Source organism: Anas platyrhynchos, chromosome 1 (genome assembly GCF_047663525.1).
Source record: "Anas platyrhynchos isolate ZD024472 breed Pekin duck chromosome 1, IASCAAS_PekinDuck_T2T, whole genome shotgun sequence".
Classification (NCBI taxonomy): Eukaryota; Metazoa; Chordata; class Aves; order Anseriformes; family Anatidae; genus Anas; species Anas platyrhynchos.
The window spans coordinates 189022471-189046555 of record NC_092587.1 but is presented as its reverse complement, the minus strand read 5'-3'; the positions used below and the strand labels follow the sequence as shown (position 1 = coordinate 189046555).

Genomic DNA, 24085 nt, shown 5'->3' with positions numbered 1-24085 from the left:
ATGACATTTATTTGCTCCCCCCACGAAGCTAGTACTTGCAACAAGCTCATAAATATTAGAGCTCTTCTAATCTGCCTTGGGAACAAGGTAATGCATCATATTTTGATTTTTTATTGTTTTCTCTATATACTTTTTTAATTTTAAGAACAGTATGATGAACAAACTAATTTCTCCCCCTCACTCTTGTGTAACATTTCCTTATAAAGCACTGAGTTAGTTTAAACTCTGCTGTTAATACACACAGTTTCCATAGGTGACTTATTTTACAAACAACAAAAAACATATTTGATATCCTCAAGAATCTATAGATTGATTTGTGCATAACGTAAGGAGTTGGCATTAAATATTTTTTTATTTTTTTATTTTTTAAGAAAAGGAATGCAAAGGAATATCATAGGCACATTATATTGTGTGGAGCTCAACAGCTTTCCTGGTAACTCTGACAATGCACATCTGTTTAGGGGAGAAAGTGAAGAACTGAAGAATAACATACTAAGGTCTAGCAAGAGTATTCCAAAGACATGGTGGATTTCTTTGCCCTCTAAATTCAGAATCTTCTAAGCTGCTTTCAAGGCCAGGTTAGGTGGGGCCCTGCGCAACCTGATCTAGTGGGTCCCTTCAGTCCTTTTACCAGCTTTGTTGTACTCCTGTGGATGCTTTCAAGCACCTTAACATCCTTTTTATGTTGTGGGGCCAAACACTGCACACAATGTCAGAGGTGGGTCCACACCAATGCTCAATATAGCAGGAGAATCACCTCTCGACCATCTGGCTATGCTGTGTTTAATGCATCCCAAAATGTGGTTTACCCAGGGCGTGCTGCTGCCTCAAGGTGAGCCTGCTGTCAACCAGCACCTCCAAATCTCTTTCTGCTGAGCTGCCCTCCAGCCTCTTCTCGCTGTCTGTACCTGTGTCTGGCATTACGTTGTATCAGATGCGGCACCCAGCATTTTCCTTTGTTGGGCTTTGTGCTCTTGAGGATTGCCCAGTGCTCCAATGTATGTAGAACCCCCTGAAAGGCCCCTCATCCCTCCAGGGAGTCATCAGCACCTCCCAGTTTATTATCATCAGCCAACTTGCTGAGGATGCATTCCACTCCTGCATCCAGATCACTGATAACAGTGTTGAACAGAACTGGCCCTGGAACTGAGCCCTGGGGAACACCACTAGTGACACCAGCCAGGTACGGCCCCATTGACTGCAACCCTTTGAGCTCCACCATCAAAACTATGCAGAAAGTTTAAACTTCCATCATATATATGATTCCAGTAAAGCAGTGTAAGGTTCTTTATAAGGCTAACAAAGCATATTATGATTGTTCAGGACTCTGTCCAGCCTTTTTTTATACTGTTATCCCAAAGAGTATTGGATTTATAACTAGTTGGCCACTGTAGAGCTTGGCCTGTTATAGGACCTGCTGTGTGCTGCTGAAAGGTCTACAGAATGTTAGGCACTTGGCTGCCCTCATAGCTCTGTGATTACTGTAGAAAGATGGTCACACTCTGAAGTTAGCCGTATTTTAGTCTCCCTGTTGTCTGTGGATAAGTTGCATAGGTCTCATGTCTCTAAATCAGAAATTTGATCCAAAAAGGTTGTGTTTAAAATGTTTCCTTTGGACTAGGATTTTACCAGTATGGACTGCAAACAAAGTTTGGATTAATTTTGTAGTTGTGTGTGTATAACAGTTGTAATTGTAACCTGTCTTTCAGTGTACACATGTTCTTGTGGATACAGCTGACGTCCTCAGTTGTAACGATCTAAAAACTATTCGGAAATACCAGCTGCCTGTTGTACATGCAGATATCATTTGGAAATCGGTTGAAAATGGGAAGCTTTTGCCAACTGATGCGTATGAGGTTAATACATCACAAGGTGACATTTTGAACCAATGGCCAGACAGACACGGTAGGTATACTTGGCGTGGTGTAAGCACAATAAATATTTCAAATCAAGCTTCAAGAAATCAGCAACCATGGATACTGAGAATAAAGTTGATATAAGTAAGATTTTTTTTTCTGAAAAGAAAGGTGATAGAACAGCTAATCCTAAAACCCATTCAGAAGCACATGAAGGACAAGAAAATCATCAGGAGCAATCAGCATGGATTCACCAAGGGGAACCCATGCTTGACCAACTTGATAAGCTTCTAAAATGAAATGGCTGGCCTCGTAAATGAGGGGTGGACAGTGGGGGTTGTCCACCTGGACTTCAGGAAGGCCTTTGACACTGTATCTCATAAGATCCTCATAGATAAGCTATTGAACTGTGGGCTGAAGAGGCAGGCAGCAATGTGGATTGAAAACTGGTTGAATGGCCGGTCCCAGAGGATGGTGATCAGTGATGCGGAGTCTAGTTGGAGGCCAGCAACAAGCAGAGTACCCCAGGTGTCAATACTGTATCCAGTTCTCTTCAGTGTCTTCATTGGATGATGAGGCAGAGTGTTTGCTCAGCAAGTTTGCTGAAGACACAGAACTGGGAGGAGTGGCAGATACAGCAGAGGGTTGAGCTGCCATCCAAAGGGTCCTCAACAGGCTGGGGAAATGGTCTGACAAGAACCTCAAGGAGTGCAAAACCCTGCACCTGTGGAGGAACAACCCCAGGCACCAGGACACTCAGGGGCCACACAGCTGGAAAGCAGCTGTGCAGGAAAGGACCTGGGGGGGTCACCAAATTGAACATGAGCCACCAATAGTGCCCTTGGTGATAAGAAGTCTAAAAGCGTTCTTGACTGCATTTGGCAAAGCATTGCCAGCAGGTCAAGAGAGGTGATCCTAGGTTAAGTTAAATTAGAGAACCCAAATATTTTACCAAGTAAATAAATGTTTTGATTGCAGGTTTGGAAGACTTGTCATCTTCTGAAAACAAAAATGCCATGAATCAAAATGAAAGCAATGACCTCAATCCTACTGTTATAGCAGAAAGTGACAACAAAGTTGCATTCAAAGTAGGGACTCTCAGGTAAAATGATAAAATTAAATATGTGTTTTGATACATCTATGTTGATAGTTATGTAAAATTAAAAATAAACTTTCCAATCTGTTTCAGCAGTCAAGATCTCTTCTGGAGATTGTTTAGTACCTTAACAACAGTGTAGTGAAGGAAAAAGTTATTCTTTCTTCGCTTTCTGTACCATCTGTATGAATTTATAACTACTTCTATCTTTTGTACCTTTGAATCAGACTGTGGAAATTGATTTTATGTTTTCCATCTAGTAGTGTCTTTGTAGTAAACACCTGCAATCCAGCTCATTAATGGATGCAAAGTTTCTACCAACTCAGCAGCTGTTTATCATCACGTATTTTTTATTAGTTTGGTTCACCTATGTTTTTATTTGCTTTCAAGTCCAGTTCATTGTTTTTAGAAGTGTTGAGCATCTCTCTCTCCCGTGAAAAATTCTTGGGAGAGCTGAAAATCAAGGTCATGAGATTGCCCTTATTTGATAGGGAAAGAGTATTGTTCTAACTGTTACTAATTACTGACTTAAAGGAACAAAGCCAGCTCCAACACTCATGTTTTAAAATGAATTAATAAAATGCAGCTTTCACTTTCAGAGACTGCAGTTCAGTGATAGGGAAGGTGTTCAGTTACTCTCACAGAATGTACTAGAAGTTATGTCTAAAAGTCCTAATGCTGAAGGGTATGACTACAAGAATATACCCTAATGTGAAAATCAAGAATAAGAGAGGAATTAATATCAGGGAGCACGGGTGACTAATGCTGACCAAGTTGTTAAAAAATTAACATGCAATCAGGCAAAGAAAATCTGTGTGTTTTCTTGCTTCCATAGTTTTTTATAAAGGATGAAGGTTGAAATCTAGTCTTCATCTACAAATTCACATCAGACATTTGGGCCTACTAGTGTAGGTCAGCAGTTTGTCACTGTGGGATTTTATTTCTCAAAACTTTTCTGTTGTTATTTTGCTGCTGAAAACCAGATTTATGTTCTTATATAAATTCTTGCTGTAGTGTGATGTTGCAGCCTGTTACAGCACAGTATTTACAGGGCATACGTGACTTCAATTGCTCTGATTCTATTCTAGATTTTATACTGAAAATGATCGGGATGCTCCTTTTTTCCCTCGAGATTTTGAAGTTGCAAAATACAACATCCTTGAAAAAGTAAGCCTTTCTCTTTCTGTGACAGAATGTAGTATGATCGGTAGATGAGTAAAAGTTTTGCATTTTTATACACATCAGCAATCACTCTTTAATGTTATCCTGTTCTGCAATGCAAAGAGGAGTATTGTAAAGTACTTCAATACTTTTTGTCCTTCAGTGCAGCCTCATTCTACCAAAATAAAGCTCCTCTGTTATTGGTGTAGTGTTCTTACCAAAGTATTGCAGTAGAATGACACATATATGCTTGTGACTAGATATATATTATAATGGCTATTATGTGTTAAATCTAATGTAAATGTTAATCATTTTTATTAAAAAGCTTTTCAAAACACAGAAATGATGGAATCATACAGGAAGCCCTGAGAGGAGCTTCTGCTCATTAAGATGATGGAAATAATGAATAATTTTGAGGGTTTTTTTTTTAGCCCTAAAATTTATGGTTCTAAGTGGGGTGAAAAAAATAAGTAGGACAGGGGGAAACATTTGGTGCAATATCACATAAATGAAACATACTTAAGCGTTAAATGGGGGGCGGGGTCTTTATTTCTCTCTCCATTCAGATTAACTCCATGGGAAGCAAAGATTTTGTAGTTATTGAATTACAGTGCACCCAAGAACAGCATGACTTTCTGTTTCGACTGTGTGCACACTTCAGTGCTTCAAATGGAACCAAGGTATGAGCCACTCGTTGACATTACCTGTTTGTTTCTTTATGCACATTGAACACTCCTGTCCCAGAGAGCTTTACATGCTCTTCATTCTTACCTGCAGGCTGATTCTTACGTATAGATAGTAGGATGTCCTTCTATTAGCTTTATCATAAGAAGTTTGATTCATATTTGGCTCCTGTACTCTGTGTGTTTGCTTACAACTCTCAAAAGACCTGCTTTAGAGCTTATCAGCAGCACAGCATGGTTCTAGATGCATCTGCCTCAGATACATGCATGTTCCTGGTAACATCTAAACTGTGTGATGTTTAACTGCAAAAATGTGATAAGGAATGATAGTGTGGGCATCCTCTGGAGAGACAGAAAAGCCTGTCTTGAGGGCAGCCTCAGGACATTTCTCAGCCTACGAGTTATGTATGTGCTCTGGTATAGCACTGACATTGTAGCAACATTAAAGTCAAATCAAAGGAGCTGTATCAGGGATGAACTTGGGATATCTCAATCAATAGAAAAAGTTATTCCAGCACACATTTAGATTAAACAACTTGTCACTGTGAAACTTGTATACAGAGCCCTGTGCTCGTTCTTCATGTCCCACAAACCCTCATGGAAGAGGCCTGGCCAGAAGCCTGATAAACCACAATCCAAAAGATGAGTGTGGATTTGTCAGCTGTTAGCACAGCGTCTGGTAAAATTGATTCTATACGTCTATTTATAGTTCCTCCAACTAACTTTGCTCTTTCAATTTACAGGATAATAAACAATTCATAGTAAATAAGACTGCTGAAGAAATAAGAGAAAATTATGATATTTTGGTGGCGAACCTGAAGAGCCAGGAATTCCTGCTCAGAGAAACTTTTCCACCAGAAGCAGGATGGTTAGCTTCTACAAAATTGCAAAAGGCTTGTACAATTCACTTGTTTACACTTTTCTGTCCTTAATTATTTGTTTTAATTTCTAAATTTCAGAATGTGGTAAACACTGTCTAGATTACAGTCATACAGTCATAGGTTAAGAGAAATTGTTTATAGATAAATGTTTTGAAATTGTTTTAAGAATATTAAGAAAATCTTCAAAGCACTTAAACACAGTAAAAGTGAATACAGTCATACTCACTATATTTTTTTCTCTGTAGGTTTATCACCACCTTTTTTTTTTTTAACGAAGGGTGTACTAATACAGCAACCAAAATTATTACATCGTGTATGACTTTGTCATCATTATTTTGCAGCCTATACAGACGTCATAGGCTTGGCATAGATCTTACTGAAATCAGTAACAGGACTCCCTCCAGTGGCAATAGATGTTGGATTCTGCTCCCTAAAGTAGTTTTCAGACAATGTTTTACTGCTATTTAAAATATTTGCACTGTGAGAGAAAGTTTTTTTCCCATTTACTTTCTCATTGTACTTCATCTACTTCTCTCTTCCACCATGTAACTTACATTTTATGGCACAGTTGGAATAGAGAATATATCCAGCAGTGGCCCACATACATCATCTAGGGATCTCAGGAGTTTGTATGGCTGATGCTGTATAAACAAGTAATGTAGTGTGTGCTAATTGTTTAATGTCATCAAGTTTAGTGGGAGGTGCTAGAGTTGAAGAACAATGATAAAAAGCCTAAGTAAGTACTTAAGAATGTTCCTCAGATAAGAAAATATGTTTTCACAACTTTTATTGAATATATGAATTGCACTGATACTCATTGCCTTTGTACTCTTCTGTTGCTTTACTACTCCAATTTTTTGTTTTCACAGTAATAATGTCTTTCCCACCAGAGCTTTCTTACAGAGAACTACATCTACAATTAGAGTATCTCCAGTGCTTTATAACACTGATGGTTTTGAACTATCTGTTCTTTTACCAGCTGTGTAAAACTATTATGTCCTCATACCTGATAGTACAATATCATGTTGAAGATACCAAACAAATCAACTTCTGTCTTCTCCAAGATGTTATGTCTCAATTTTTAAGGTAGATCACGGCCACCTGCCTTCCATGCTCTCCAGCTGAAAGAGTTAAAAAGGCAAAACTTCCCTTCAAGTTGATGGAACTGAAGAAATTATATTAAGCATGAATGTGTATTGTGTACTGTATGGTTGATGAGAATAGGAAAGTTCCTGTTGTATCTTTGTCTTTCCACTGAATTGTGTTTGTTTTACTACAGTTACTTCTAGAAGAATCCATAAGTTCAAGTGCTATATCTCAGCAAGTTAGTGATTTTGTGGAACTGATCTGGGCAGAAGCTCTTGGCCACCTGGATAGCCTACTGTTTGAATCAGTAAACAACATAAGTCTAAATGATGTAAGTTAATTCTTGTTACTCCATGAGGACCCATGCATAAATGCTATTATAAGTATTTTTTACCCAGCAAACAAGAATGTTCTGTTTCAGATTGGAATTGGTAATTACATCGGGTACTCCTATACGTCAACATATCAATGCTTCAGAAATTTTATCTCAAATTTTGATTTTGAATTATGACACTAAAAACCTGCTGTACTCCCTAGAGCAGATGGCTGTCTTTTCCATTTTATAGTAATGTACACAGTGCTTATGGGAGGATCCCTTCTATCAAGTCTCATAAAAAGATAGTTGTAGAAGACAGTGCATAACGGTAGTTTGTTGTCTTCTGCCAATATGTTTCAACTGTATTTCAGTCAGACTTTCTCTTGTATTAGTAAAAATAGTTTTAATTATAGTCCATGACTGTATTATCAGATGACACATATAATTAACATATGGCATCTCATGAAGGCCTTTGGATATTACAACTGTTACTGAAAGAAATTGCCTATCCATCCCTCTGTTAACTCTATGGTTCATTTAATCTTTTTTTTCCACATACCTCAGTGGTTTTGCTTTCCTTCCTAAACAGTTAGGAGGCTAATGTTTATTCATGTGATTTAAGTTTGTATAATTTAAGTCATGGCTGCTTAAGACAGCAAGTTTTTTCATCTCTGTTAGTACTGGAGGAAAAAATATTTGGAGATTATGTTGGTTTTAAATTGGAAGAGCTTTGCCAGTAGAAGTTCACTAGTTCTGGAATGACTTTGCCCTAATCTTCATACATAAGACACTTGATTTGTGATTTGAATTTTGATCAATTGATCTATGGTAGGAGAATATTCCTTTCAATTTTTAATATGGAAGTATACACTCATGTAGATTGTGATGGGTAAGTGATACAATAGTGATGCTTTATAAATTAACTCAAAGACAGTAGTGAGTGCATTTCATAAATCAGCAAAGACAAAGGAAATTGTTTATTGTAGATGTTTTCTGTGAGATGCAATTGTTTCAATATCAAGATTTCCTACCATATTTTGGGTAGGTAAAATTTGACAAATAGTTGATAATTTGATAAATAATGTTCAATCATTGGTAGTTTTTGAGAAAGCTGAATCATAGACCTAAAAGACTCTGCATCCCAATGCAGTGATTTGTAAGAATATGCTAAAACTGTTTTCACTACCTTTTCCCACTTATAATTAGTTTGCAAGAGAAATAGCATTTGTGTAGAAAGAAAAAAAAAATCTCTGGATATTTGAAACAAAGAAGTGGGTTGCTGTTCAGTTAGATTAACTTTCCATTTTTTTCTGAAGGCCTTTGTGAGACTGAGACCAGCCTTGGGTCAATATTGAACTGCAGTAAGACTTTGTTATGCAGCCTCTAGTGTCAGCATTTTACTAGCTGTTGCATATGGCTCATGTAAATTAAAGAGCACTTTGCCTTTTTCCTCCTGCCCCAAGAATAAAAAATAACATAGAGCATTCTGTGAAAAATTTCCAGTTGAGAATGAATATGCAGACACAAGCAAATATATAGATTATTGGTCTAGAGAAACTGTCTAAAATGACTCATTACTTTCTTTTGATCAGTAGGTTGCATTTTATAAATAGTATTTCTACTCTGTTTTATGTATTTTAGGATAAATTATTGCAGTTAGAAATGTAGTAAGAAATTTATTATCATCTAATATATGTAGTTATTTCATCAATATATTAAAGCTAACAATGTGAATCAACAGGATGTCAAGTATCACTATTATATTATTTTGCATTATAATGTTGATATTGCATTAACAGTTCAAGTTTTATTTCAACATGGAATCAAATTATCCGTTTTCAGTATTTGTTGCTTTGTGTTCTTCCAGTAATTTTGTGATGGCTTTCAGCTTAATAATCTCTTCTCTTAAAGGTGAGCAAAGCAGAAGGTATTTTGCTCCAGGTAAAGAATGCACTGGATGAGGGAGCTGATAAGGCAGCGCTACAAAAGATGATGATGGAATTCTATGAACTTATACGTCACAAGACTGAAATAGACTACGAAGTTTCCAAAAAGCTGTTATCTAGAAAACAGGACCTGTGTCAGGTAACTTTTCCAGACTGATAGTAAGCCCCAATCTACAATGTGCTACGCAAGTTTTGAACACACTCGGTAGATAAATCAACAGTCACAGACTGTCAGTTTAAAAAAGTCACTTACTGGAATTTTATGAATAAAGTAATGCTCATGGCAGGTACTGAATATGTTGAAGAAGAGGATCAATTGCCATCTAGATTGTGACAGAGTTTCAACTGCAATTATTGTTATGATGGTATCTTCAGCTGGATTAAATGAGACACGTGAAACTGATCTTATCATCCTGCTGACCCTGGCAACTGCTCAAGCATACACATAATCAGTTTCTATTCACTATCATAAACTACATACAAAATACTTTTAAACTATTTTAACTATGTACAAAGATTGTTCTGTATGACTTTTCCTTTCCCATGTATGCAGGAACAGTTTCAAAAGATGATTTAAAATTACCAGTCTATTGGTCTGTGCCTACATCTACAGCACAAACTGCTCGGGGGGCTTCCTTGGACTGCAGATAGCATCTATCAGTTGGTCTAAGCATAGCTGCCCTGCCTACGGGAATCTCCAAGGATCCCCACCACGTCTCACCCTCACATTTTCTGCATTAATTAGTCACTTCCATTGTTTTTAAGTTGTGTAGCAGTTCAGTCAGGTGGGAATTCGGTTACTCTGCCAGGGGAACTGATGATGAGGTGTGCTGAATGTGCACAGATGCAGCCCTTGCATCCAGCAGCTGTCAGAGAGCACCAAGGGCAGGTGGCTGGGGCTAGGGGTGAAAGTTAGCAAGGCCAGGGCAGTCACTGCACTGACAGGGAAGTACTGAGGTAATTAGTTAGGAGCAGAGCAGCAGATAGTGACTGCTGGTGCCAGTTAGCAGGGTCAGACAACGGTCCAGATTGCCCCCTCATCATGGGCTTGTCCAGCTGGTCCAAGGCCTAACTAGGAACTCAGGTTCACAGGATCTGAGTCAGAACCAAGGACATACAAGGCTGGATGTAGACACGTCTGCAACATAGCTCAGCCAAGAAACCAAGGGCAAGAGCCTTAGCGTAAATGCATCTCTTGAGCAGAGAAGGGGCAGGATTCCACTAAGTTTTCCCACAGCTCTCTTTCAGGCCCCAAATCTTCACAGTCAAAGCCTGCTCAAAACTCAAGCAGCCAGAGTTTTGGGAGAGGTGAGAGGCACTCAGGGCTCCGACAACTACATCATACTTGTAACTGTAGAGCAAACTCAAATTTTCTCCTTGTATTACAAATGTAATGTAAATTCCATAGATTCCAACAGAGATACTTCTTGGTTTTGGCAAAGGATATCCAGAAGTCAGTCTTCTGTAAGTTACAAAAAATAAAGGGAGAGAGGTAGAGAGAAGGTGGCTCTCTATCATTCTAAAAGAATAAATGTTAATAGCACTTTTAACCTTGGAAGCCTTCTGCTATCAAAAAACTACTATGTCTCATAAAGTTTTCCCGTGACTCAGTGAAGTTTAGTGTTACTTTTTTTTTTTTTTTTTTTAAGTTAGATGTCCTTCTTGATCTGAGAAAAGTACATGGATGCCTTGTGCTACTGCCCTAACTGGACAGGGGCATCAGGGACAATATGGTAAGATTATAGTAAGTCAGGATTGCCTCAAAAGCAAAATCAAAATGGTGTCCAAGCACAAATACTGGTCCCTGGAGCTGTTATGAGCAGGCTCGATGCTAAACTTGATTTGCAGTTGTACAGAAACAATTTATCACCTGCATACTTTTTTTTTTTCTGTTTTGTTTTCATGGGATTCTACAGCTATTTGCTCGTGTTCCACTTGTTATCTAGCCAGTGGAAATGTTCTTTTCCATATTCTTTTTGTTGTTGCTGCACTGTCACTTTATCTAATTTAGTCTGTTTTGTGTGGTTTCTTAATTAAAATCTAACAAGTATTTATAAATTTGTCTTTATTTTGTAGCTCATCCGAGACATGCTTAATATACAGGAAACAAATATGTCATGCCCAAACCCAACATCTTTGGCCAAATACCAAGCCCTGAGGTGCAAGATTGAAGCTCTTGATCCAATAAGTGATGAATTTCGCTATGTTGCACAGCAAGTGTTAAAAAAGAATTACAAGTGAGTGTTTAATAGTTGTGCAATGATTCTAGCAATATGCAAGGTATGGTGCATAAAACACCTCTAAAAAGGACTGAATTATTAGGTTCTATGCAGTGTTACTATGCAGTGTCAAACTAATGGGATTGCAGAGCAGGCATATTTGCCATAACCTATACTAGAACCAATGGAAGTAAATTCAGAAAACTGAAAATGAGATTGTTAATTTTTTCCCCTTTTCAGATTGTGAAAAGCTGTCTATATATAGTAGCTATTTCAAGAAGATATATGGCTTTTAGGCTTGTTCATTCTGCTTTGCAATATTTATTACCAGGTATTTCACAGAATACAGGGAAAGCGAACATCAAAATAAAACTTAGGGGGTTGCTGAGAAAAACAAATATTTCTTTATGTGTATTATTAGATATGATGGAGTAGGTGGGGAGGAGAGGTGGACTACCTGGTCATCTTTTTATTATCTACAGAACTTGATGTCCCTTTTCAGGTAGCTTTCAGTTGTATGAGAAACATGTATTTCCTGGAATCTATTCTGTGGATTTGCCTCCTATTCTATTTAATGTTCTTGACATTGGCTTCTGACTGGGTACCCTGTGTTTTTTGATTAACTAATGAAATGTAAAAATGGATAAACATGGAGAAATAAATTTAAAGAGAATGTCATTCTAGAAATTGAATAATCAATGAATAATCATTGATGCATAGAAGAATGGAGTAGGTTTCAGTTCAGCTATATAGAATCATAGAATTGTTTAGGTTGGAAAAGTCCCTTAGGATCATCAAGTCCAACCGTCACCTAACACCAAATCCACCACTAAACCCTGTCCCTAAGCACCACATCCACATGGCTCTGAAATACCTCCAGGGATGGTGACTCTGTCACCTCCCTGGTCAGCCCGTTCCAATGCCTAACCACCCTTTCCATGAAGAAATTCTTCCTGATACCCAATCTAAACCTCCCTTGGTGTAACTCGAGGCCATTGCCTTGTGTTCAATCACTTGTCAACTGAGAAAAGAGATCAATGCCCTCCTTGTTGCAACCTCCTTTCAGGTAGTTATATAGTGAGCACTTCAAGTCTGTTTTTACTGAGTAAATGTAGCGTTAAGCAGCTCAGGCCCTTGCTAAGGCCTAAACCCTAGCAACTGCTGGTTACTAAGCAGTTGTACCCAAATCCAAATTGCTCAAATAGGAAGGAGCACTGTGCTCAAACATGCAACCTTCTGCTGGTTTTTGGCAAAGTTCAGTACTTGTGAGTACTTGACATTTTGTCTAAATGAAGTCATTTAAAATTAATAGAAAGAGTTTATGTGACTCAATTCCACCTTAAAGTTCTTTGAGACAGAACCAATTAAGTAAGCCTTTTGGAAATTAGCTGTTATGTGAGCCCACAGGACTGCTCTTTGTGGATCACAGTTATCAAATTTAGGGCCTATAAACTAATTCATAGGCTCTATGATCTTCTAACTAGTTACAAGCATGGGATTTTTCACCCAAAATTTTGTCTTTTTTTTATACGACAGATAATAGAGCATAATTAAATTGCAAGAATTGGAGCATATTTAGTGCCTTTCAGTCTCTGCACTTGCAAACTTAGTGTTTTAACTAAAAGCAATCTCAAAAAAAATAAAAAATCAACTGCAGTAGAAACATACTAAAGGCTCAAGGGTCCAAATTCTCTCAAAAAAAAATGAAGTTCATATAGCACATTTATAAATTGTTTACCAGTATTGTTTTAGCATTTTGTTTAGCATATTGTTTTACCAATATTGTTTTAGCATTTAGGAACTCAAGACTCACTGAAGTTTACTAAATCTTAAAAGCATGAAGCTCTGACTTGTAAGCAAAGGCTTGATTTGCTTTTACTTTCCAAGTGTACTGCCTACTTTATTTATCTAAATTTAAAATTGTGATCCCTAAGTCCTCTACTTAGTTGTTTTGTAAATCCTAAGGTTCCTCACTGTGTGACAGTCAGGAATCCTAGAATCCTCATACTATCTTCTGGGTATTTCTTAAAGCACTGCTACTTTGCCACTCTTGAGCAACCCAGTCCCTAGTCCAGGCTCTGTCATCTGAGGAAGCATTTTCCAAAGACACGTACATAGCAAACTGGTAAAGCAGAAGGAAGGTGGTGAGCACATAGTTTCCCACTTGGGCCTCTATACAAGTAGCTAAATAAAGCATTCATCTGGTAAGAAAAATGGAAAGAAGTCTGGAAGTCTGAATCTGTTGCTTAGTGTAATCACAAGGGAAGGACGTGAATCCTGGTGTGTGCTCTGCCCAGTAACTACTGTATGTAAAACGCATAAATCTTGCTGGAGGTGGGATTGCAACCTAAGTTTTCCTCCTCGCAAGTGTATTTCTTAATTGGGAAGTCCAAGTTGCTACATTCAGATAGCCTGAACATGCTAAGATGTTCATGGTTCAGCCAAGATGGTGAGTTATCTGAGCCTTCGCAGTAGGAGAATTTTTAGTACAAGATAGATTTGGCAATAATTTATATAATGCCAGACTCTGCAGTGCATAGAGTTATATGGGCTTTATACATCACATCTTTGAATTTAAGTTCCAAAATATCAAATGAGATAATTTCATCTGACTTTACGTATTTTACATTTTACGTCTTTGCATATTTTATTTCTCCCTGAATGTCTGAATAAATCTTGAACTTTGTCATAGGTTTTAAATATCTCTGGTGTTTTCAATAATTGCTGTTATCTTTTTTTTTTTTTGTCTCTTATTGCTGTTATCATATTTTTTTGCCTCCCAAATTGCTAACCAAAACCACCAAAACCAAAGATTTAATGTTACTTTGAGATTTACTACAAGGCATTATCTCTTGGCAGTATATTGTTCTTAAACAAGTTTTTGAAGTCAAAGATCATTTCAAATTTCTTGCAGTGATCGTCCAGTGAGAATTTTACAAGTGTATAGTGTTGGCAGAGTAAGTGAAACAGCAGAATTTCTGGGCAGTCTTGGAAATATTCAATCCTTATTCCATGCATCATCTGTGCGCAATTTCATGGGAATTCTTTCCAGGTAAAAATTTACATTCCATTTTTTGTGACATTGGGTTAGGGTTAATTATATATAATTAAATATATTGGATTTTAAAAAATGCTTTCTTTTGTGAAACTTTTACATTATGTTTAACCTATTTTTTACTGTTAACATTTATATAACTATTCATATCCTTCTGCAGAATCCCGGAAGGGAAATCATTCTTTTGTAATGATAAATGTGATTACTTTCCAGCTGGATTAGCATTGAGATGGAGCTATTTGGTTATGATGAGGAGGGCTGTAGTTTAAATCCAGATGAAAGATGACAAAATGGAGAGAGTGGGAGATTAATGGCTGCATGGATAATTTACTCTGTTTTAGGAAAGAATTCCATTAATGATGTCATCCTTCCACTTCTTGTCTTCCCGTCCACTTCCACATTATTTACGTATGACCATTTTATCTGAAATAATTTTAAATTATCGTAATTTCCTGGAATAATGCAATATCTAGTTTTATGACAATTCCATGGATTCACTCAGGCATAGTAATGAGTCTGGGAAACGTGTTGCTTTTCTGCTAAATGAAAAAAGTAAACAGTCTCAATAGCTTATGTAGTCAATGTCTTGGCGATTCATATGGCTTTGGGATTTATTTTTGATGTATAGGCTTGATTTTCCTTGAGTCTCTATGTATGTTTTTTGTAAAGTGTATTTGACTTAATCCTCTGTGGTTCATAATTGCACGACATGTATTAGCCCACATATTTTATGCAAAAGTATTTTGAACTTCATTCATTGTGTGACTTTTGTGACTTTTTTTTTTTTTTCCCTCCAGAGGACTCCTCTTGCCAAAAGTGGTTGTTGAAGATCATGGCCTGGAAAGAACTGACATTGGAAATCTGGGAAGTGGCATTTACTTCAGTGATTCTGTCAGGTGTGGATAATGACAATATCTTTTGATAATATCGTTTGTGTATTCTTTTTGCTTTGCAAATTAAGTAGATAAAATGTTTAATACTTTTAAGGTAATTTAATTATTATTTCTTTCCTGATCATCTGTTCAAAAGTATTTGTGTATCCTTGAACTCCTAGGAGCTTTACTTTAAAATCAATTTTAATAAAATGTGCATGATCTTTTTTTGCATATAGTGCCAGTATTAAGTATTCTTCACCCAGTGAAATGGATGGAAGCCGACTCCTTGCAGTTTGTGATGTGGCACTTGGATCCTGTTTAGATTTGTATGAACGAGATTTTTCATTAAATGATGCACCATCAGGTTATAACAGTGTACATGGAGTCCGTAAGACAGCAGACATCTCTTCGGACTTCGAGGTACTGATCCTGCAGTGTTAGGATTTATTTATACCAGTGATAGATAACAGAATTAGTATAACCTGTATATTCCAGTTCAGACACTAAATCACTAGACCGTAATGCACAGAATCACTTTTGTCTATTTTACAGCCTGTAAAGTACATATAAAACATCTAAGGTTCTAAGTTACTAGTTGTGAGGAGATTTAAAATTTCTGCAAGAAAGCAATACTTAAAAGAAATATGTTAGCATTCTTTTTTATTATAACTGAATCATCCTATAAATATCTGATTTATGACATTGAAATTGCTATTTGGAAATGGTGTTCTGCTTTGTATGGAATAAGAAATCACCACCATGGAAGGTTCACTGTTTTATAATAGAATCCAACTGGTAAAATCCCGGTCCTTAAAGGTTGGTACTCAAAGGCGATGATGAAAGCCTTACTGGTACACAAACAGATAAAGTCACTGGCTAGATATCCACCAATTTTTTTTTATTTCTTTTTGTTCTTAGTTATTCTGGAGAATGATTGTGCGTTACAGTGAGTAAGAAATATAAGGAATGTGGGGAAAGAAAACATAACAGATGTAAATGGTAGTGATAAGGAGAGATTAGGAGAGTAAAAAAAAAAAAAGTCGTATTTTTAGTATTTATCAAAAGTGATGTCATTTAGGTTCATCTCTCAATAAATCTGCATTTTTAAAATATTACCAACAGCTTTTTTTTAATTGTAAAATACCTTTCTTTGCTCTTCCAGGATGATGAATTTGTTGTGTACAAGACTGCACAGGTTAAAATTAGATATGTTGTTAAGTTTTGCCTTCCTGAAGATCAAATAAAACCATTTCAGCCTGGAACTGGGGTGGAACTGGCGAAAGATAACAGTGAGCCAGAGTCACAATGTCATGTACAGAATGAAAGTAAGAAATATTTTCTGTTTGTACTCTTGGCTTGCTTTCAAAGTTCCCTAAATATTTATGAGAATGCTTTTTAGAGTTCTTGTATGCAGCTAGCTTATTAAAAAATCATTTGAAGTTTATTTGTGGATGTTACCAAATTAGTTATGTGGCATCCATGTAGCATCTGTTTAACAGATTTCCTGTATGCCTAATTACCAATGATAGTTGGAACTCCTCCTGTCACAGTGTGTTTCAAGAGAAGCACAAGAAGCACTTTTGCATAAATCATGAGATGGTCTTTTAATAATTCAAATGCAAGGTTTTAAACAAAGACCTTGTAAGACCTTGAAGACTTATCATGAGCTGGTGACAGTCAGCAGAAGCAGTGCAACACAAGTATTCATAACAAAAATGAGGATTACTTTTAATTTGTGTGTTCTGAGTTGCATAAGTAAGTATGGGCCATTGATACAGGATTAGTTTCAAACTTGCTTCCCAAATGTGCATTTCAAAAAATAGGTTTCTAATATTTCATAAACTCTTTGTTTAGGCTATGCGTTACCAAGTGCAAATATTTCAAATACAGTAAGAACTGGTCTTCAAGACAAACTGGGAAATCCTGTTCCTCTGGAAGGCTTTCATATTAAGGCAAAGATAATAGACTTTGTAGCACAGGTAAAGTATGTTATTTATTGTTCCTTCCTGTAAGTCAGTCCTGAAAAATTATTTCAGTTGTTAAGTAGTGTTTTAATCATTAAAAAATAAAATTAAAAATAAAAAGGCAATTCAATCTCTAAATGAAGGAAAATCTTGAAACTGCATGAAAAGTTCTTGTTTGTAGAGGTGTGTAATCAAACAAGTGCCAAAAGCTCTTTGGTCAGTGAAAGGCTTGGCTTTATTTTTCAGTCTGTTTCTGTTGATGTGCAATCAAGTCAGCACTGCAGAGAAACTTACTGTTCTGTTTCCTTGTAAAGACCTTCTTTTTCAACTGTTTGCCAGCTGAATTATAAACTAGTAAAAAATATCTAGGATGACTAAAAATTTCTGGAAATATATTTGTGTGTTTTGTTTTTAACTTTCATTAGACAACCTAAATTAGCTGTTACAAGTAAAATATCAGGCAGTACAAAAGAACTTGCTATTCTAGCTTGAAAATTAGCTATTAAAGGTTAGCCAAAATTAGCTAATAAAAGTTAGCCAAGCAAGCTAAAATTTTTGTTTGTTTGTTTTCTATATATATGCCCTAAGAACGCATCCTGTCAAGACACAGGCTTTTTTCTGTCCTGGGGCATAATTCCACAATCTCTTTCCCCCTGCAACTGAGTCCTGTCTGGGGCAGTCTTGATCATGCAAAAGCTGTGTTTCTACTGGGTTCTGTCACATGTGTCTCTGTGCACAAACATTTGTATCCTGGGGTGTCCAGTGCTGAAGTAGTTTCATAAGAACAATTCATATTTTTATTTGTTGCTGAAGTCCTAAAAAAAGAAAGCAGAGCAAAAACAGGAGAGTAAAGAGATGGAAGAACTGTTGTCAGCTGAGTCTGTGCTTAAACTGTTCTGACACTCACCACTGTTGTCTGATCAGTCTGATCCCTTTGAACAACTGTTCTTCTCATGAGGGATCATCATTATTTTTTGGTTTGCTTTCCTATGGAATGAATTACTGCACAGTAGCATCTGTGCTATGACCCAGTCCACCAAAGCAGAAAGCAGTTTATAAAGCAGAGCTACAGAGCATAAACCAGAAATGATGTGATGGCAAGGGACAGTAAGAACAGCAGCAAAGGCAAATGAGGAATTCTTGGGATTTTGTTAGGACGCAAGGGAAGTAAACAGAAGAACAGATGTGAAAAGAAAGATGCAATCTGCTACCTCAGAGACAGAAATACTGTCAGTAGAAAATAGATGCTACACATACAGGCTTATACAAACATCCCTTTCAATATATCATAATATTAAATAAAACTTTTTTTATTAGTTTTGTTTATTCTTCCTTCTTGTTTAGACATTACCGGCTTGAAACGATTACAGACATATTGCAATGGTGACAACTTTTGCAGGCAATAGCTTGACAGCTCCAGCTCTGCATCATGTAACCTTTGTAAAGTCACGGATTACTCTTCTTCTGGAAGAGATTTGATTAATAATTTAGAGAGTAAAAATTCCACAGCTCCTTGCATTTTTGTGAGATATTTATTTGCCAAGCACCAGTGAATGTTATACCTTCATTTCCAATATACAAATAAATCATCAGGCTGTGGCATACATATTGATATTTTGCCATGCAATGCAGTTATGCTGTTTCTCTTACAGTATTGATGTTTTAATCACATTTTAATGTTATGGAGCTATAAAAAAAAATGTTCATTTCAGGTGGTAATATTTCAGACCTACACCAATCAAAGCAGTAGTCCGATTGAAGCTAAATATGTTTTTCCCTTGGATGATAAAGCTGCTGTTTGTGGATTTGAAGCTTTTATCAATGGAAAACACATCATTGGAAAGGTAAGATGTTACTGTACACTGCCTTTGATGTAGGTCCTTCAATTTCAAGATTTGAAAGCACTTATTTAGTAATAAAGCATACAACACCAAAATTTATTTTGTTTTCTCTCAAGTTCTTTGTTATTACCACTTGACTGTCATGTGGTAATGTCATGTAAGAGAATACTGTGTTCTGTATATAGAGATGAAAGTGTTCTGCTTATAGAGATGAAAACACTTATTTTGGAAAATCTTTCATAGGTTAAAGAAAAGAAACAAGCACACAGAGAATATCGTAAAGCTATCAGTCAGGGCGATGGAGCTTATCTAATGGACCAAGATGCACCGGTACGTTGAATATAATGGTTTCATAACCTACTTGAAAATTTTGCATTTGTCAGATTACAGATAGGTTATCTGGGCGTGTGAGGATATTCCTATCAGAATCTTTGCTCAATCATGTCTTTGTTGGGAAGCTGCTTTTTACTAGAACTTTCTTGGAGCATACATTTGATCGTTTTAGTAAACTGCTATTGTTTCTTCAAGTATGTTCCACGGCTTATATAAAACAAATATTCCTTTTAGGAGCTTACATTTTTAAAGAAATCACAGCTTTTTTTTTAATAAAAGATTGATTTATTTAGTTATTAATGATCAGTCTTGCCTAGAAATCTTGAAAAGATATCAAAAGTTTAATACTTATTGTCTTAGCATCATTTTTCCTTATACACCTCAAAAACCAAGTAGTGTTTTCTGTGTTAGCATTTAAATTGATTGTGCTGTACCACCAATTAAATTAATGTTTTGGAAAACATGGGCTTTAACAATGACATTAAATCTAGTCTCTTTTTTTAGGATATTTTTGTAATAAGTGTTGGGAATTTACCTCCAAACTCTACAGTTCTAATCAAAATCACCTATATCACCGAACTGAGTTGTCAGAATGGTTGTATCACTTTTCATATGCCTGCTTCTGTATCACCATGGCAACAGGACAAAGCACTGAACGAAAACACGCAGGTTTGTTAAAATACAATCTTAAAATAGCATCTTCTTTTGAAGCAAGGATTTTGTACCTAGGGGATTGCAGTTACACAAGAGAGTTCAGTAAGATCATGATTATCTTCCGTTTAATTTCTTCTCTTTTTATTAAAAGATAATTGTGTTTATCATTCTTGTCATAACAGGATTTTTAAAAAGCAATGTGAACACAAGCTTAGGAGTGCCGTGATCAGTAGAAAGCCTGTAGTATCTCTGAGGATTTATTTACTCTTGCGGTACTTGAAAAGTTGACTTGAGTTGGAACACATTTAAACTAGATCTCGTATTTTGAGTTATCTGTTGTTTCTGTCCTTGCTGTTCCTCCTTTGGCTTGCAAGAAAATAGGTATTGTATATATCCCTCATAAAACAGCAGCTGAGCATCTGCTGAACGCTGCTATTATCCTTCTCTGCCTCCTTTGACCAGGTTTCCCATCTGTTTCTTTGGATGTCCCTGATGGCTCAGGAATTGTTCAGGTGGGAGGGGAGGTCATCTCTGTTTAAATGCTGGCAAAGAGCCAATGGTGGTCCTTGTGGTCCTACTCCCTGTGAGATCATATAGCTGTGTCGTATGTCTGACTGTTCAACAGCCATGCCTTCTGCTTCAGAGCTATATTATACTGAGTTCTGAAGTTCATTGTGTCTTTGGGAGAGCAGCATATGCAGGCTCATCTGAATTTTAGCTGCAGTGATGCTCAGATGACAAAGCCATATGAATGAATGAAGTAAACAGGGTTCCAGACAGTCCCATCTTAGTGACAGAATAAGAGAAAGGAGCTCCAGCTGGATAGAAGTGTCAGGGATTACATACAAATACTTCACAACTGGTGCAGTATAAGATTTTTTTCTTTTTCTTTTGTAGGATACAGTAAAGAAGGTTTGTGTTAGACAAATAAAAACAGTGAAGAAGTAAGTTGCTTTCATTAATACTGTAATTTGATTTATTATCAATATTTTTAAAACATTAAGTTAAAATATCCGCATTTAATGTTTTTCTACTTATATGGAATATTGCATTATCAAGAGACTAGTTTAATGTTTAATTCTAATCTGTCATCCTTAGATAAATATTATCATAAATACTTCCTTTTGTTTCAGAAACATTTCTGTTACTAAGGATTATACGTAAATTCCCAATTTAATGAGCCTACCTGATCTTCATATTTGCAGTATCATTGCACTTAACATTTTAGCCTTTCTTTGCACTTGTATTTTAAATTTAAAAATACAATTACCTGAAACGACAATGTTGCTGGTAAAGTAAGACTTATTGGAAACAGAATATGATAACTTAATTCCCGATAATGTTTCTGCATGTGGCTGTTCTCAACTGGAATCGCAAGGCGTGTAGGTAGCAGTAGCAGTAAATGTGTCAAAACTTATGTTATTCAGGGAATTGAATTTTCCGTATTAAAATCAAATGAGAAGTGTTTTTCTTGAGCATGTCCTCTGTTCTAGCTGCAAAGCTGGCACAAACAACATCTGTTGTAATTTTCTCAAACCGTATTTAATCCTGAAGTAGTGCTCCATACTGTTACCTTGCTTTTATTCAGTACAGTTACTGTTGATTGGTAGTAATATTGTACTGATAACTAAAGATTTGGCACTATTTCTGGCATACGCATATCAGAAATAAATTCACATGTTCATATAATACACATCCAGTTGTAGAAAATATATTTAAAATTATAATACAATTGAATTTTAAGGTGAAGGGACAATTCAACTAGAAAATGTGAATAAAAATTGGGAAATACTTAAGAATAGTTACTGTGTGAGGATGGAGGTCAGATATTACTACCTCACTTTTCAGCATCAGATCCTAGAGACAGCAACACAAAGATACCCGAGTTAGCTGCAAACATTTATATAATGCTTCATAATATAATAATTTTTTTCTTGCTTCACTCTGGTTCTGCAGCTGCTCTGGGACTGTGCATACCTATTGCATATTTTATCCACAAGCATCTTAAAAGATAATGGAGATGTGACTGTAAATAGAAAATAATTGCTCATATACTGTGCAGAAGATACACAGTTTCATGGTGCATTCAATAATATTGAGGTTAGGACTCTGAGTAGTCAATGACAGTTTTTAAAAGGGGCTATTTACCAAAATGTAAGACTGAACAATGGAAGGCTACACATAAAGGAAATGTTTGCAGCCCTACACACCTATAGTCTGGGAGATGTTATCCTGCAATATAGTGACTACCAATAACCCAGGTTTGTGGTGAGTCAGCAACCTGGAATGAATAACCATTGTGATAGTGTGGCAAAAATGGCTAAGTCAGTCCCAAGATACACAAACCAAGAAGCAGTGCAGAGAGCAGATAATCTTATTTTATGAGACAAGATTGGCTGAAATTGGCAAAAAGCAATCTGAATACCTTAAAAAAAACAGTGGGGACAGAGACAGAAACTTGTCTAAATAGTTTAGTATTCTTCACTTTCATCCAATGAGTTTAAAAGGTCAGGAAACATAGCTCATTCTCATGGAGATGTTGTTGCATGCAGATTAATCATCGTCTTTCCTGGACCACCATTCATTTGTTCTCTGTTTTTAGTGGATTCTCCTTGGATATGTCTATTGAGATGCCATATAGCATTGAACGCCTATATAGTTGGACACATAAACTTAAAATAAAGGTAAACTAACTTCACTAAAATTGTGTGTCTGCCTTAGGAGTTCTGCTGTGTATTTGAAAATGAACTTTAATCCTAGGAAATGTGTGTTGTAGGTCTGAGTGGCTTTGTGCAGTGTTCATTCTGAACACTGAGAGCTTCTCTGTTTTTCTCAGATGAAAATGTCTGTTGTGCTTGAATCCTTTTTGTTTCATTTGTTTTCATATTTTAAAACACATTCAGGAAAGTGAATGATATTTTAAATAATATAATATGTACATAGCAACTGTACCTTTTAAATTTTATATAATCTTTCTAGAAAAGACTTTTGGTACAACCCCTATTAACTGTGCTGTCATCATTCCCTGTCCTCACGAATGACAATTTTATTTTGTACAAGTAAAAAATATTCACTGTACTGTTATTAAACAAATATTTAAATGCCTATTTTTTCCCCTTCCAGAAAACGGAGTGCAAGGCTGTAATTAAGACTGTGAAAAACAGCCGCTTGGACAGTAGTGGCTTTGGTCTAGATATATGGATTTCTGAAGCGTATCTACCCCGAATGTGGGTAGAGAAGCATCCCAACCAAAACAGTGAGGTATGGTGTAACTGTTACACGGTTCATGAGATAATACTGAATATGCTAAAACATAATAAACAGACACAGTTCGATTTGGATGGGTAGCCCATGAAGAAAGAACAATTCCACACCATAGACAGTATTCTATTTAATCTCTTTATTAAACTGAGTATTCTTCAAAAACTAGTTTTCAGTTCCATAGAATCTTGTTGATTTTTATTTTATCCTTTGCCTTGTAATAAACTGAAAGTTGAGGCACAGTTTCAACGCAGTGTCCAATCATATCTCTGTTAAAACACTTTTTTTCTAACTGTCATGCTCCTGTTTGTATTTCATAGAAATGTGACTACACTGTTTGATGCAGATGTTGCACTTACAGAAATGGAAGTGAACAAATAAGTTGTGGCTGAGGCTGGAACTAAGTAGCTTCAGAGTCATGCAGTCTGTATTCTAACTAGAAAATAAATAACATTTTAAATCATTAAATTTGTAATAATATTACAATAATATTTGTAACAATATTTACAACTCTCACACAAATATTTATATAACCCAGCAGTGGGTTTTTAAGGCACACGGCCTTCTTAGAAGATTGTGTTCTGCTGTGGTTATTACTGTTGCAGTGATTATTTTCAAAGGCATTTAAATCTCATATTTTTTACTAACAAGTGAAAAAGACACAGAAAGCAGTTCAAACACTCTGTATCAGCTACAAACAGAATGTGACAAATAGCTGTGTCACAGAAGAGCTCATTATTACAACTGGAAAACATTAACAAAAGGTTGAATAGGAAAGAAAAGAACGGTTTAACCTCTTTTTACCTTCATCCACTCCTTGCCTGAGAAATAAATACATTTAGAATTTAAGAGCATATC

General features: G+C 36.3%; 1 protein-coding gene across 9 annotated transcripts in view; it reads left to right on the top strand.

Annotated features, from left to right (window-relative positions):
• The window catches only part of PARP4 (poly(ADP-ribose) polymerase family member 4), a 50141-nt gene that overhangs the window by 5972 nt on the left and 20084 nt on the right, over positions 1 to 24085 (top strand). For all 9 annotated transcript variants that reach the window (XM_072032705.1, XM_005014592.6, XM_013094808.5 and 6 more), the window contains 19 exons: positions 1710 to 1905; positions 2835 to 2958; positions 4041 to 4119; positions 4680 to 4793; positions 5540 to 5689; positions 6957 to 7094; positions 8991 to 9164; positions 11102 to 11262; positions 14159 to 14296; positions 15097 to 15195; positions 15411 to 15594; positions 16337 to 16499; positions 17029 to 17153; positions 18851 to 18982; positions 19223 to 19309; positions 19817 to 19981; positions 20864 to 20910; positions 22569 to 22650; positions 23090 to 23227. In XM_072032705.1, the coding sequence (XP_071888806.1) occupies positions 1710 to 1905; positions 2835 to 2958; positions 4041 to 4119; positions 4680 to 4793; positions 5540 to 5689; positions 6957 to 7094; positions 8991 to 9164; positions 11102 to 11262; positions 14159 to 14296; positions 15097 to 15195; positions 15411 to 15594; positions 16337 to 16499; positions 17029 to 17153; positions 18851 to 18982; positions 19223 to 19309; positions 19817 to 19981; positions 20864 to 20910; positions 22569 to 22650; positions 23090 to 23227 (2496 nt within the window). The remainder of the gene's footprint in view (positions 1 to 1709; positions 1906 to 2834; positions 2959 to 4040; positions 4120 to 4679; positions 4794 to 5539; positions 5690 to 6956; positions 7095 to 8990; positions 9165 to 11101; positions 11263 to 14158; positions 14297 to 15096; positions 15196 to 15410; positions 15595 to 16336; positions 16500 to 17028; positions 17154 to 18850; positions 18983 to 19222; positions 19310 to 19816; positions 19982 to 20863; positions 20911 to 22568; positions 22651 to 23089; positions 23228 to 24085) is intronic.